The sequence below is a fragment of the Sinocyclocheilus rhinocerous genome, unplaced genomic scaffold, assembly GCF_001515625.1.
Source record: "Sinocyclocheilus rhinocerous isolate Xijiao unplaced genomic scaffold, SAMN03320098_v1.1 scaffold1060, whole genome shotgun sequence".
In the NCBI taxonomy this organism is placed as follows: domain Eukaryota; kingdom Metazoa; phylum Chordata; class Actinopteri; order Cypriniformes; family Cyprinidae; genus Sinocyclocheilus; species Sinocyclocheilus rhinocerous.
The window spans coordinates 111628-126861 of record NW_015666198.1 but is presented as its reverse complement, the minus strand read 5'-3'; the positions used below and the strand labels follow the sequence as shown (position 1 = coordinate 126861).

The 15234-nt window shown below is 40.3% G+C and overlaps 1 protein-coding gene across 1 annotated transcript in view; it reads left to right on the top strand.

Annotated features, from left to right (window-relative positions):
- LOC107732137 (threonylcarbamoyladenosine tRNA methylthiotransferase-like) overlaps positions 1-11191 on the top strand; it is a 249547-nt gene extending 238356 nt beyond the window's left edge. The window contains exon 14 of the mRNA XM_016543406.1: positions 10762-11191. Coding sequence (XP_016398892.1) covers positions 10762-10923 — 162 coding nt within the window. The 3' untranslated portion in view covers positions 10924-11191. The remainder of the gene's footprint in view (positions 1-10761) is intronic.
- The last annotated feature ends 4043 nt before the right edge of the window (positions 11192-15234 follow it).

Here is a 15234-nt window from a genome sequence, read left to right as displayed (position 1 = left end):
TAGACCCTTTACATTTCCGAATGTATTACTCTTACCTTTATGAGCAAAAATTACGGCGTATTTTAAGTTGTTTCCACCATCAAGAAACAAATGCGAGTGAGTGATGGCGCGGGCGCCTCCGTGTCCTGCAGAGCTTCAGCTTCCACTCTCCGCACAAACGATTAGATATGCACCTAATAGCGCACATCTCCATTTGATAACAGATTCGTTGGTCTGTGTTAATCAACAGGCAATCTATCGCTGGACTGTGTTATGGCGAGCGCTCGTTGCTGCTGTTATCAGTTCTCTCTTGGCACTCGTGCACAATGCGCAGTCTTCACACAGACGATCGTACGCTTTGTTCTGGTAAAAGCACAAAACAAAATGCACACAAACATGTCCTTGCTCTTGATATACAATCACTGATGAACACCTTTGGTTTTAATGAGAGAGAAAAAAAAACTACACGAGGGTGGATTAGAACCCAGAACCTCGGAAATGCTTGACAAAAGTGCTACTGCTAGACCACTACAGCACTCGAACAATTTATGCGAATTCATGTATTTATTCAGTACTGTGAAGAATGTCGGTACTAATTGTATTTTATTATTAATTTATATTAATATAGTCGCTTGCAATATGGGCAGGTTTTGTACGTTTCTGACTCGTAGGGTAAAATCTTGTGTTTCGTAGGCTGAAGATCTAGTTTTACTAACTCTTTGGCCAGTTTGTTGTTAATGAGGGAGCTAGATGACAGTTATGAGCTCTATAATGAAGTCCAGCGCTTCATATAGAGCGTAAACCTCTTGTGTCTGAGGGGGATGGTGTGAGCGAGAGCGTCTGCCGCTCTAGTTACTCTGTCTCTGCCTGGAGCGCTTGAGTGTTAACTACTGAACTCAGTCCCGTCTAAAGACAGCAGATCTCCACTACTTACAGAGTTCATTCCACACCATTAGAGGCCCTCCATTATACTCCAGTCCTGCTGCTGTGTGCTGATCAACAGAGCTACCGGAACCTGCCAGCAATCAAGAAAGAGTTGCTTCTAGTAGCTTGTTGTTTACATCCAGATACATCTTTTTTTCTGAACAGCTTCTGTTAGACTGTTAGATGACCATGATTGCTTAGCAGCATATTTTTCCCCTCTCTCTCTCTTTCTCTCTCTCTCTCTCTCTCTTTTATTTTATGGTCTGCCAGGGCAGCAGTGAAATCTGATGGGGTGTGAAATTAAAATGTGTATCACATTTTGAAGCATCATTTCATGTCCTCTGTGTGGACGAGTGTTTCTCTCCCCGCTAGAAAAATAACACAGCAGTCACAGATTAGCACAGAATGACAAATAGAGAGCGTTAAAGCAGTCCGATCATTGCTAGATCACTCATGGAGGACACACACACACATTCACAATAAAACACAATAACACATGCACACACACACACACACACACACACACACCCTTCATTCACAACACACAAAATGCACTTTTACAAACCAGTAATGATTATTTCTTGATAATGATAGATAAATATTCCATTGAAAAGTTTGTGCTCAGTGAGAGGGTCGTTTTTTTTTCCCCAGCAACTTTTATTCAGCAAGGACGCATTAAATTGATCAAAAGTGACAGTAAAGGCATTTATAATGTTACAAAAGATTTCTATTTTAAATAAATGCTGTTCTTTTTAACTTTGTCAAAGAAGCCTGAAAAATAAAATATTCCACAGAAATATTGAGCAGCACAACTGTTTTCAACATTGCTAATAATCAGAAATGTTTGTTGAGCAGCAAATCAGCATATTAGAATGATTTCTGAAGATCATGTGACACTGAAGACTGGAGTAATGATGCTGAAAATACAGCTGCGCATCACAGAAATACATTACAGTTTAACAGATATTCACATAGAAAACAGCTGTTTTACATTCTAATAATATTTAACCATTTTTACTGTATTTTTCTAGGTCAAGGTTTGCAAGGTCAAGGTTTATTTATATAGCACCTATATAAATGTATTTTATGTGCTTCACAAGCAGAGCAAAAGACACATATAATAAAATAGAACACAACAACACAAGTATTGTATTTGATAAATTGAAAGAATAATAAAAACAAAAAGTCATAATAGTCAAAAGTAGACATAACCTGCTGCTTCACACACTGCTACCTCAGGCATTAGAGAAATACAGACGAGAATAAAACCAGGCCTGAGAAAAAAATATATATTTTATATCCTTTGATATTTTGTTGAGCAGAAGAGACGTCTCTCAGAAACAGTAATAAACCAGTTATTCCAAACATTTGAAACTGTAGTGAATATAAAATCCTGTCATCATTTATTCCCCTCATATTGTTGTAAAGCTATATGTCCAAGTCTTTATTCACTGAAAATCTTCCCATCTGTGTCAGTTCTAAAAGATTTTAGGTAATATATATATATATATATATTTCATCATTCTTTTTTTGGTTGTTCATTGTTGTTCATTGACAATAAAGTCCAAAAAGCCTCTCAGAAACTCTTGTGGAAACCTGCTGTGCTCCACAGCGGAGCTTCTCAAGTGTTTCCGGTTCTGTAAATGCAATATGACATGTTTCTTTTCCAGTGCCCACGGTCATTTCATTCCATTTTCTCTTGCTTGACAAAAGCTCACTTTGCTTTAAAGAGAGCAGCCTGCCTTCTGGCACAGACACATCATCAGAGAGAAAGAGAGCAGATGAATGCAGCTTTGACTGCTGATTTATGGAGCTGAGGAGGAGCATGTGTCTGCTGACACTAACACTGACCTCCAGCACTGATCCCAGACCTGCTCAGAGGAGGAGACTGATGAGAGCAGGAGACTGCTCTCAGATCTCTGAATGATCATGAGATGCCCTTCTGAACCTACAGATGACACGCTGAAGTGAAGGTCCTCATTTACTTCTCAACCTGTGTGACTGTCCTTCAGTGAATTCATTCAAGATGATTGACAACAGCATCAATATAGTGCAGAAACCTGCTCACCTTCACTGTACAGAGAACTTTACACTGAACTTGGTTATGTGGGTTAAAACGATATGAGAACTTTCGAGCCATCTGTGATGATGCACTGTGACTGTGAGCGTCCTGCGCCGCTCTGCCCGTGCTAATGATGGTGAACACTGCAGATCTGGGACGGATTTTCTGGCATTGTGTGAAAGGATCTTAGATGTTTCTGTGTTCTCCCATGATGAAACCACTGTTTGTTTGTGTTTATTAGAGGCTAATTACAATAGCTAGTGTTAACTGATGTTAATTGATGGGTCAGGAAGGACTAATTGGAAGATTCCCCAGAGAGAGTGTGTGTGAATATGTTTATGAGATGATTAGGTCTTATAACACAAGTGTGTATGTTCAGTGCCGCATGACTGAAACTGCTCCAGACACTGGAGAGAAACCATGAGAGAGAGATTCAGAAGGGTCAGAGTCACCAACACAGCCCTGCTCTGATGAATGGCACGCTGCTGCTGTGTGTGTATGTATGTGTGTGTGTGTGTTTCTCCAGTGGCGATTGCTGGACCGTTACATCATCTGGAGAGCCACTGACCAGGTATTCCCTGCAGACACTGGCTGTTTCTGTTTCTCTTCCTGCACACATCACATCTAAAAAAGTGAAGGAGAAACCTGACGTGATGGTAGTGTAAGTTGTTTTGAGCTGATGTGAGGTTATTCACCATCTTCTGAGAGACTTCAGCCTGCTGGAACGTCTTCTCAACACAGCACATATTGCTGATTTCTGCTAATCTTTGTTATCTGGTCACGTGTGAAAGACAGCAGCTGTATTTATGTCTGTGGTGAGCAGGTGTCACGGCTGTGTCGAGGAAGGCACACGAGAACGAAGATACACCAAATAAATACTTTAATGACATCCAGGAATAAGGGAATCCACAGAAGGGTTGACACACACCAATACAAACATGTATGTTGACGTAAAATACCGAACGAAGACTAGAACTAAGGAGTGAGTTTAAATAAGGCAGGCAGCTGATGACCAACAGGTGAAGGGAATTAACTAATGAGCACTAATGAATCAATGAACTTAAACTAGGACAGGAACAGAAGCAAATATGGGCACAGAGGAACTAAACAGACCAGCTGACTAAACCGAGTGAAAAACAACAAAAGAGTTCATAACCGTTGCAGCAGGTCAGAAAGTGCTCTGAAGCAAGTGTTTTTAGACGTGTTTAGATGACCCCTGTTTTCAGTAGGTTCGTAAAATACCGAACGAAGACTAGAACTAAGGAGTGAGTTTAAATAAGGCAGGCAGCTGATGACCAACAGGTGAAGGGAATTAACTAATGAGCACTAATGAATCAATGAACTTAAACTAGGACAGGAACAGAAGCAAATATGGGCACAGAGGAACTAAACAGACCAGATGACTAAACCGAGTGAAAAACAACAAAAGAGTTCATAACCGTTACAGCAGGTCAGAAAGTGCTCTGAAGCAAGTGTTTTTAGACGCGTTTAGATGACCCCTGTTTTCAGTAGGTTCATGTATAACATCTATAAATACAGGGAAAGTACATTTGTTAATTGGTTGTTTGTCATAAACCAGTGTTCACTGAATTGTTGTGGCTTTATATATTCAATGATTTCTTGGTTAATACAACATGTACTGAATTCTTAAATGTGTGTGCACCGTTTAAAATAGTAACATCTGAAGTTAAATATCAGCCATGGCTTAATGACAGCACTCGGGCCTTAAGACAAAAATGGAGGAAAGCAGAGAGGCAGTGGAACAAGATAGACTTCAAGTGCCTTATGAGATTTTTAAAGACGGTATGATTAATTACCAATGGGAAGTCAAGGCAGCTGTTTCTGACTTAAGTATTCTCATAACTCAAAAATTTTATTTAGTACAATAAACTCTGTATTGAATCCTTTTAACACATACTTTCCAATAGCCTGTGACTAATTTTTTGCAATTTTTTACTGCCAATATTAAGGCAGTTAGAGCTAGTATTGAGTCTACTGATCTTTTCTCTTTAGAATTTACTCTGTGCTCTATATATTTCTTCTAATTTTGAACCCCTCTCTCTTTCTGATCTTGTAGACATAGTTCTGCAGTTGAGACCTACTACTTGCGCTTTAGATGTCATTCCCTCTCGTCGTCTTCTCCAGGTTCTGAATGTTGTGGGCCCAATAACCGTATGTATTATAAATAGTAGTTTAGCAAATCTTGTCCCATCTTGTTTAAAACATGCTATAATACATCCTCTTCTAAAAAGCCTAGACTTGATCCTTTAGTTTTTAGTAACTATTGCTCAATTTCAAAGTTGCGTTTTGTATCTAAAATTTTGGAAAAGGCTGTTTATCATCAGCTGCTCTCAGTTTTAAATAAAAATCCTATTTTTAATAAATTTCAGGCAGGTTTTAGGTCTAAATACAGAGTCTACTCTTTTGAAAGTGAATAATGATTTATTGCTTGCTGTTGACTCTGGAAAGTGTGCTGTTCTCGTTCTCCTTCTCTTACGGCAGCATTTGATGCAATGAACATTAAAATAATTTTAAAGTGTTTGAGTCAGTGGGTAGGGATCCGGGAAATGCCCTCAAATGGTTTTCTTCTTATTTAAAGGACCGAAGTTCTATAGTCCAATCAGGATTTTTTTTTCTCAGATTCAGATGCAACCTGTGTTTGTGGGGTTCCTCAGGGGTCAATTCTGGGGCCCATATTGTTTTCTTTGTACATGCTACCACTCAGCCTTATTTGTCGAAAATATAAGGTTGCTTATCATTGTTATGCAGACGATATGCATCTGTACCTTCCCTTGAAGGTAGATGATGCCGCTACATTAAATGCTCTGATTAACTGCTTAGGTGAAAATAAATAATGGATGGTACAGAATTTTTTACAACTTCATGATCTAAAAGTTTGTCAATCATTATGTCATCCTTCGAAATGAGACACAGCTAGTGTAGCTAATACTGCCACACAAAATCACTGGAGGAGATGACAGGTGAAAGCGAGACAGGTGCTTTTGTACAAATATGATTGCTAACTCTCTCCGCTTATTATCAGTATGGAACAAAATTCATGGGCAAAAAAGAGAAAACACAAAATAAAGATGAATTTGATTTTTTTTTTTTTACTTTCTATAGACAACACAAAATCATTATTGTGATTTAGTTTGGTCACAATGATTGTGTAGTGAAAATGTGATTTGGTGGCAGCCCTAATCTGGATTGGTTTGGTGGTTTTTGATTTGTTGTGTTAAAAGGGTTTGAGTTGTTAGTGAATGTGCTCTGAAACATTGAGCTGTGATGCTGATGTGGGCGACATGATTTCAAGCCCAGTTCTCAGCTTGACGAATGTCAAAGCATGTCAAATTGATGTCAAATGTCAAATGTATTTTCAGCTCTGCTTCAGTGTAGGTGAACATCAGAGTGAGAAGCTTTTTCCATTCCAGCATAATCGTGTGGATGTTGGCGGTGTTTATTTGGGTTCGGCTGTGTTTCACCCCGTGGTGAAGCGTCTGAGAGAGACGGATCACAGGCTGCGTTGTGTGTGGATTATCACCTCCACCGGCGGGAGATGGTTCAGGCGTCTGGAGGCCCAGCATCCATGTCCTTGAGCCGCTCACCTTGAGCCGCCACAGTCTATCGACGGACGCTCATTTGATTTGTGTGTGTGTGTCTGCATAGACATGGATCAATGCGATGTCTGGACGCAGCATGCACTAGCGGTCACTCTAACTGACATTCATCAGAAGAGGAGAAAGAGCAGGAGAAAAAAAGGAAAAGATAGTGACAGACGGAGAGAATAATGGGAAGAAAATGAAACTTACTCTCTCAATTTAAACTAGACCGTCTGGTAATGATTTTATCTTTTAGTTCAGTGCTTCTCAACTGGTTTTACGTTTTGTTACACAAGAAATCAAGTGCATTGCGAGTTTTTTTATTATCTTAGACTTGTTTTCCATTCAAAAATTCTAAGTATCAAAAGTATGTTTGTCTAATTTTTAAGTTAAAACATCTAAAAGGTTTACTTCAGAAGCATGACTAAATATGATATTAAGACTTGTTTACAGGCAAATTGACTTTAGTATAGGTATATTTTGTCTAAAGTAAATTTATTATATTTTTTTTATATAAATCTTGTTTCAAGGACTTTTAGATGTATTTACCAGAAAATTAAAAAAAAAAATTTCAATCAGACACTTAATTATTCATTATATTTAATCATAATCATAATACATCAACCCCCCTCACCCAAAAAAGCAAACTGTGTTAGAGTTCTGTGGACAACTCCCGAAGAGCAATTTTCACCCCAAAATGACAAATCCTCTGGTAACACAGGTTTTATTGCTCAAAGGAATACGGGCAGAGCAACTCTCACTCCATTTCCCCATAGGAAAGACACATAATGCCCAGAAAAATGGACTCTCCTCTATTCATTCATAGAAGGTTTTTAAGAATCCCAATGTCCATTATCTCCAGAACATTGTGTGTATGATTATTACTTCCTTGTATATTGTATTTTGTATTGTATACAGTTTTATGCATGCTTATGATAGAACTACTAGTTAATGTAACCTCACCTATGGCATGTTTGGTATCTATGAATTCATATTTTGATGATCTAAATGAGTGTATATTATATTTTGATACCTATGCAACATATTAGATGCTCTAATGCATTAGTACAGTAAGAAAGTTATTTTCTGTGGCCACGAGAATAACATTTCTTAGATTTGATATAAAATTACCTTTTTTTTAGTTTATTTATTTAAAGTTTATAGTTAGCAGTGTTTTTCTTGCTGTCTGAGACCCTCAAAACCTGAGACACATTTTTTTTTTTCAGATTTAGAGCTCACAGAGTTGAGAAGAGACAACACTCTGTCATTCAGTAGACATACCAGCATATGATTTAAACAAGAAGGGCTGTTTTGTGCATCCAAATGTAGAAATAGATCCAGCACGAGGTACCAGTCAAAAATAAAAACTTGAGGAATGGTTTAATCCTCAGAAGACTGCTCTTGTTAATCCACAGGCATTACGTCCTGATGGTTTGACCCGTCCTGTTGTTATTTTAAGTTTTCAACCAAGCTCCAGTCAGCCAGGCTGGAGGACCAGCATCCCATCAGCCCCTGCTGCTCTATTACAGGAAATAGGATTCTGAAATACACACTCTCGCAGCTCCGAGCAGATTATATGATGAAAGCGCAAGAGGCTGAGGATTTGAGGAAGGGTTTCTCTGCATGGCCTATAATATATGTAATGCAGCATCAGCAGATAACTGGAGCTCACATCTCCATTGCTAAGGAGATATTATCCAGTAACATTACACCCACCTTCATCACAGGCTTCCTGCCGGGGATGAGATGGGTGGCAAATAATTGCATTGAATATCCGGGGAAGGTGAACAGTACAAAGGCATTCCCCGCACGGCTGAAAGTTTTAATACACTCCAACTGCTTCCTCTGCACTCTCCTGTAGTGCAGTCAGAGTCTCCGTGGTGTTTTACATTGCTCAAGTCTAACCTTATGTTGACTTCAGACATTCTTTAGAGCAGAATGTCCCTTGGATTTTATTATTCATCACTGGAGTCCCCCAGGGTTCTGTTCTAGGCCCCCTCAAGTGGAAATGCAGACTCCACACACAAAACCAAGGGAAACGTTTCACAATGAGTCAGATTTTTCTTTGCTTTTCTTCTGAGGATAGTCATAGCAAAATGGTTTACTTGTTCATATTTGTCTTTGAATGGCATATGTCCAGTACAATAGGAAATTCTGTAGAAAATTGAATAGCGATTCTGATTTTGCAGAGGGGGTGCTTTCAGAATGTCTGTCAGTGGATTGTGTGCTTTCCATGCGCTTTCAGCCACTGTATAGTTTTAGCAGAGCAGGTTATCTCCTCTACTGTAGCCACAAACAGAGCCGTGAGCATGTTACCGTCATGTGGGAGTCAGAGGTGAATGCTCTGAATGCCTCCGGCTGCTCCCACAATAGCCGTAGGAGCATGAGCTGTGGGATACGATCTCAAGAGGTGAGGTGCTGATTGAATGAGGCTCAATGAGTCATGTAGGGCATCTGTGGGTGGAGGTTCAGCTACATGATCCACTCTGGTGAAGCACAATGATGGTGTTTTCCATTCACCCACAGATGCACTCGGCAGAGGAAGACACCATCTGGAAATCACACCTGTGACCTGATTCACACTGAGAGACACAGATGCCACTAAAAGGGCCATCATATCACCCTGTGATGATATCCTTAGTCAAGGCTTTGTGTGACGAGTACAGTCTCTCCGTATAGCATTACACTCTTTCTTTCAGTGTTCCAGTGTCACTGTATGTACAGCTAATTTTAACCAACTCGCCCACGTTTACTATTTCTATGGTGCATATTCCATGTATAATATTTGCTTACACTTTACTTTACCCTTAACAACATGTACTTACTATAGGGTTAGGGTTTGGTTTACGGTTAGTTGCATGTAATTATGCATAATTTACTACATACAGTCTTCTCAAGGTATAGGTGGCAGGTTGTTGGCTAGAATAAGCTGCAAAAGGGACAAGACCTAATTGAGACCACCTTGCATTCTAATGTTCAGATCTTTTTGACCTGACTGATCAACAACACAAGTGTTAAAACACAGACAGTGTCTTCCAAACCCCTTATATCGAGAGAGGAACCCTCCAATCCATATAAACTCCACAGGCCTGAGGATAAAATAATTACCATGAAAGAGCAGATGTGGCAGAGAGGAAACGTTGAGGCGAACTAGACGTGTTGAAAATCCCTGTGAAATGAAGTTGGATAATGGGAGGATGAGCTAGCTAGACTTTCTCCAGGTTATGTGTGAAGGTTTAATACACACTCTTATGGTTCTCTGTAATGGTATTTAATGACCCAAAGATGCTGAAGATGACCAAAAGATTGCAACCTTCACTTCCTAAAACCACAGGAAGGCAATCGATAGTGAGCTCAAAGAGTACATCTACATTACAAGCTGACGGCTGTTACCACCATGACAGCCTGAAATATTGAAATCATGAAATGACCGTTCAGACTGAGGCTCTGCATTTAATCTCAGGGGTACAGAAATGAACATATTATTGGGTCAGCTGTCAGGCCTGTCCTGATGGGAGACATCGGCCCATTACTGTGTCCATTACAGATGAACCTTTAATGTGCCAACACATTAGAGAGGACACGACTTCCAATTACAACCATTTTACCCTTTGAGTCCCTGATGTGTAAGTCGTGCTTAAATCTCTGGCTGTTTTAGAGCGTAACTGCCCTCTATCTGAGTCCTGTCAGAGTGGTGTTGATGGATGACATCTGGGCTGTACTGCACACATTCACACGATCAGTTTCCATCCGTGCATTTTTGAGCTGCAGCGATTGTGATGATTTAATATTTTCTTTAATGCAGAAAACCATAAACTCTTTCATCAGTTCCTCAATTTTTTTTCACAGTAATAAGGAATAATCTTTCTCTTTTGAGTTGCGATTAGCGGAGGTGATGTTGAACATGACTCGAGTTTTTAAAGGCGCTTCATTTCTGTTGAACCGCCTGTGATTGTCGCTGAGCACAGGTGCTTCTCTTGGCTTTCAGCGGTGGAATAAAGACACACAGAAGTAGAGAATAAAGCTATTGAATCCTTGTGTTTGCATGAGCACAAGCCCAGAGACGAGCTTTAACATGCAGAATGCAGTCTGAGTCACTAACACAACGGTCACTTGTACAGTCACAGATATTTCACTCCTATCATTGTATCGCTCCATCTGCCTGCTATTTATCTTCAATTCTGGTTTCTTCCACAGGAGCTGAAGGCGTCCCATCAGAACGGCGCCTGTGCTTCGGTGGCTTCCTCTGCGCTCGTGGGACGGTCCTGGAGGTTTGACGGTGATGGACTCAAGCTGCTGTCATTGGGACTCGCTCTGGCTGCTGTAATCGTGGCTCTTGTGATTGAGAAGCTCCACTGACTCGACGTGTCAGACGAGGCCTCATAGAGTGAGCAGCAACCCAAGGACTCGAACCAGTGCTTGAATGTGAAGTCTTGTGTTTTAAGGTCAAATAAAGATAAATTAGGCTGGGTGGTTAGGGACATTTCTTTTTTTTAAACTGCTAATTAAAAACTCTGTTTAAATTTTAAAGTTTATTTTAAAGACTGCACTGAAACCTATTTTGCTCCTGAGTGACGCCAGCCATTGTGACGTTTTAGAAAAGCCTTAGTTTTTTGTCAAGTACTTTTTTTTGTTTGTAGAAATCGAAGCCTCTTTGCCTATGAACGAGGACAGCTTGAATGCGTCTTTGGCTTTCTGTTCATTTTCAATCCCAGCAGTCATTCATTCTCAGGCCAGGTGTCTCACTGTTGGCTTTGGGCTAAGAGCAGCAGACTCTTCCCGTCTTTGTTCCCAGCGTAAAGCACGTCTAATAAATGAGACTCCACACTCTCAGCTCTGTCTCCCGGGTTGTATTTCTGGAATGTTTTCTCAGGGTTTTTGGCATGAGGAGGTCAGACGCTTTGTTTTGCACTCTTGTCAAGCTACAGTGTGTTTATGACCTCAGTCAGAATACTGTGCGTGTTATCATCTGTGTTCTTATATGCCAGATTAATTGAAAATATAATACTGTTGTTGACAGAATGAAGTGTATATAGAAGCCATGCATACTTTGTGCTCTGATATTACAGGAATACAGTGCAGTAACTGCAAACATTATGCCAAACTACATACTGTACTGCTATGTTCATTCATTTGTCTTGTTCCCTTACAAAGGCCCTCAAACTGCACTAATGCAGATATGACTTTGTGGTTCACTGTACAGTGTACAGATGCATGATGTTGGCAGTTCCTCACCACAGGATTGTTTGTGTTCTTCAAACATTTCTTCAACAGAGGCTTTGTCAAAGCATCTCAAATGAGCTCGTAGCTCTTCAGCGGTCAGGACCCATGGGCTCCACGCGGGATCTTGGCCCAGTGTGGCTTCTGAAATCCCCCACGCTGCCGTCTCATTCCTGGCCGTGTCTTCGCAGTGAGACAGCTGAGCGATCTGTGCAGGCGTTTGGAGTCAGCTCTGTCTACACGAGTGTGCGCAATGACAGAACATGCGAAACCTTGAGCAAGCGGAGATCCCTGGGCGCGTGTGCATTGTCGACTGAAGCCTTAGTGGAGCTGACGCCAGTCCACTGGGATGTAGTCAACACTCCTGCTGTGCACTTGACACGAGGGCAGCCGCGCTCTCCCAACATCCCTGGAGGATCCTCTGCCTCCTCACAGAACGTTAACCGCGCAGATGAGAAGAGACTGCAGTAACCTCCACACTGTGGAAATGCCAGCGCGTGTCTTTCTGAGCGTGGAGACAGAGATCAAAGGAAGAGCGCTGCTTTCCTCAGGGACTCTGAGCTCTTCTCCCATTTGTTCTTGTAATTAAGTCAATAAGAAATGAAAGTTGACTCCGTTGTCTGGCATATTCTTTGACGGGTGCATACACTGATTTGGTCTTGATTTTTCGCCATCTGAGACAAATTTTGTGAATCCTAAATGATTCCTCTGATCGTAGACCAAAATTTGTGTTCTTTAATGGCTAGTTTGACATGTTCGCAGACGACCAATTAATGGCCATTGCAATCAAATTTCACCTCCAGTGAAGTTCTGCGTGTCAGAAGTTTGGAGTGTGGCTTCTTCTACGACGAGCATCAGATCCAGAGCCATACGGAGCACAGAAGCTGCTGACGCAATCAGTGCAACAACAAACCACCACTCGCTCCACATACAGCCTCCTCACTATTTGATTTTCCATTTTTCTTTTCAATGCGAGCCATGATCAAAATTAGCTCTAGATATTATTTTTATTTGCTAGCCAGCATTTCATTTCCACGTGTGAATGCAGCTCACCATCACCGGATTGAAGAAACTCCAGTCGTGTCTTCTTGTGAACATCTGTTTTTAATGAATATAGACTGTCGTATGGGCTGATGTTAATGACAGCTGAGATCCCGCAGTGTGGCTTATAGCTGGGATCATGTCTGTACACTCTCACTGGAGCGGGAAGCTTTCAAAAGTTACTAATACGTACACTTTAGGTACTAGTATGTACTTTTAAAGTACTAATATGCATCTTTAAGGTACTAATATGTACCATTTAGAGGTAAATAAGGTATGATCTAGATGTACCCTTTTGTTTTTTAACTCTAGAGAACCACCTTTGTATCTTTTTTTTCTGAGAGTGTACAGTTGTGAAGGACTATTATAAATTATACAGTGTGCACCCAGCTTTAATAACCTTTCTCAAAATGTTCAGGTCACATGGGTGTGGAAACTGCTGTAAACCAATAGCGTTAATGACCGATAACAGACGTCTTTCTGTTGTTGATCTGTCACACAGCAGCTTTCAGCTACAACCTCGTGGGTTTTTCACTCTGACTGACAGAATCTGAGTCCTCCGTGCACATTGTCTGTTCATCTGAAGCAGTTTCTCTGGCTCTGTGTGGCGACTCCTGCGTCCGCCGGGCTTCTGGGAGAGCCTCCAGTCTTTCATTGTGTCGTTTAATTGGCAGCCTGGCAGATGAACTCATTTCTTAAAGACGAGAGGGGGCGAGGGCTCTGATTGGCAGCTCGATGCCGGCGTGTGTGTGAATATCAAAACAGCATTTGTCCACAGTAAACACAGCCGAAGGGGAATTGTTCAGCTCCGACAGGACAGAGGACGACTCCAGCTGTAGAAGACACACATGCATATGCATAAAGCATTAGTGTGGAGCCACTGCTCTCGCTCTGACCCATAATCCAGTGCAGGAGTGCTGCCAGCTCACTGTTTATTAAAGGTGTTGAAAGTTCAGTGCCTCAAATAGCTTTGTGAGGAGAGCTGCTGTCAGTTCAGCCTGAGGGAGCTTCTGCTCATAAACACACGTGTTTTATGCATGATCTTTTTTTCCTTTTGTGCTTATTGAAGTTTATTATATTGAATCACTGAATGGCCAGCAGTGAGCTCTCTCTCGTTCAGCTGTTATTGAACACTGTGGAGAAACAACGTTCAGTTTAGTGCAGCTCTGCACATTTGATTTCAGGATTGTTTACTCAAAGCAGGGTTATTATTATTAACTAAAAGAAAAAAAAAATCTGTTACTTGAAATAAAATAAACATTAACTGGAATAAAACAAATAAAATAAAATAAAACCTTGAACTTGCCAAAGCAAAATTTCTCATTTTAAGTTAGATTAACTTAAAGTTCTAAAATAACTGAAACTAAATAAACTAAAACTAATAAATAAATAATTAATAAAAACTATAGACATATATGTGAAAATGGCAAGAACACAACACAATTACTGAAACTTAAAAATTATAGTGAAAACAAAATAAAAAAAATAAAATCTTATTCAAAGCAAAAACTATAATAGTATATCAATTATACTAAAATAACACTAACTTGAATCCATCAAGACGTTTTTAACGCCAAAACGTTGCTAAAATACGAGTCCATAATCCATAATAACGCTTCCTCCAGTGAAAAAGTGTTCTGGTGTGAATCAGGAGAGAAATCTGCACAGATCAAGCAGCGTTTAAACAGCTCTAAACACATATGTCTGATTTTGATGTGAGAGACAACAGCAGATGCACTTTTTCACTGAAGGAAGAGTTATTATGGATTATTGACTCTATGTATTTTAGTTAGAAACGTCTTAATGCTGGATTAGTTTCAGCTTTTCTCTTCTCCAGATGTTAACTGATGGACTGGAGTGCTGTGGATTACTTGTGGATTATTGTGATGTGTTTATCAGCTGTTTGGACTCTCATTCTGACGGCACCCATTCACTGCAGAGCATCCATTGCTGAGACACTGATGCAGTGCTACATTTCTACAAACCTGATGAAGAAACAAACTCATCCTCATCTGGGATGAACACATTTTCAGCAAGTTTCATTTTTGGGTGAACTCTTCCTGTAATATTATCCAGGTCAACAAAACCCTGAAAACTAAGCTTTTTAGTCATCAGAGATAATAAATGAAACAAGGGTTTAAGGAACAGTGGAAAACACCATTCATGACAAGCTGGAATGACATGGTATTTTGAGTCGCTTTGCTAATGAGACTTTTTCTGTAACTGTTGTAAGGCAGAAGTGAGAATCTCGTGGGTTTGGTGCACTCTTGACTTTCATGTAAATAAGGTCTGAATATTTTATTCCTACCCTCAATCACGTCTCTGTTGTCGACATAATGCCCTCAGTCAGCGTCAATAAACCCAAATGAGCCGCTATGAGACAAAAACTCTATCTTGTCAGAATAAAAG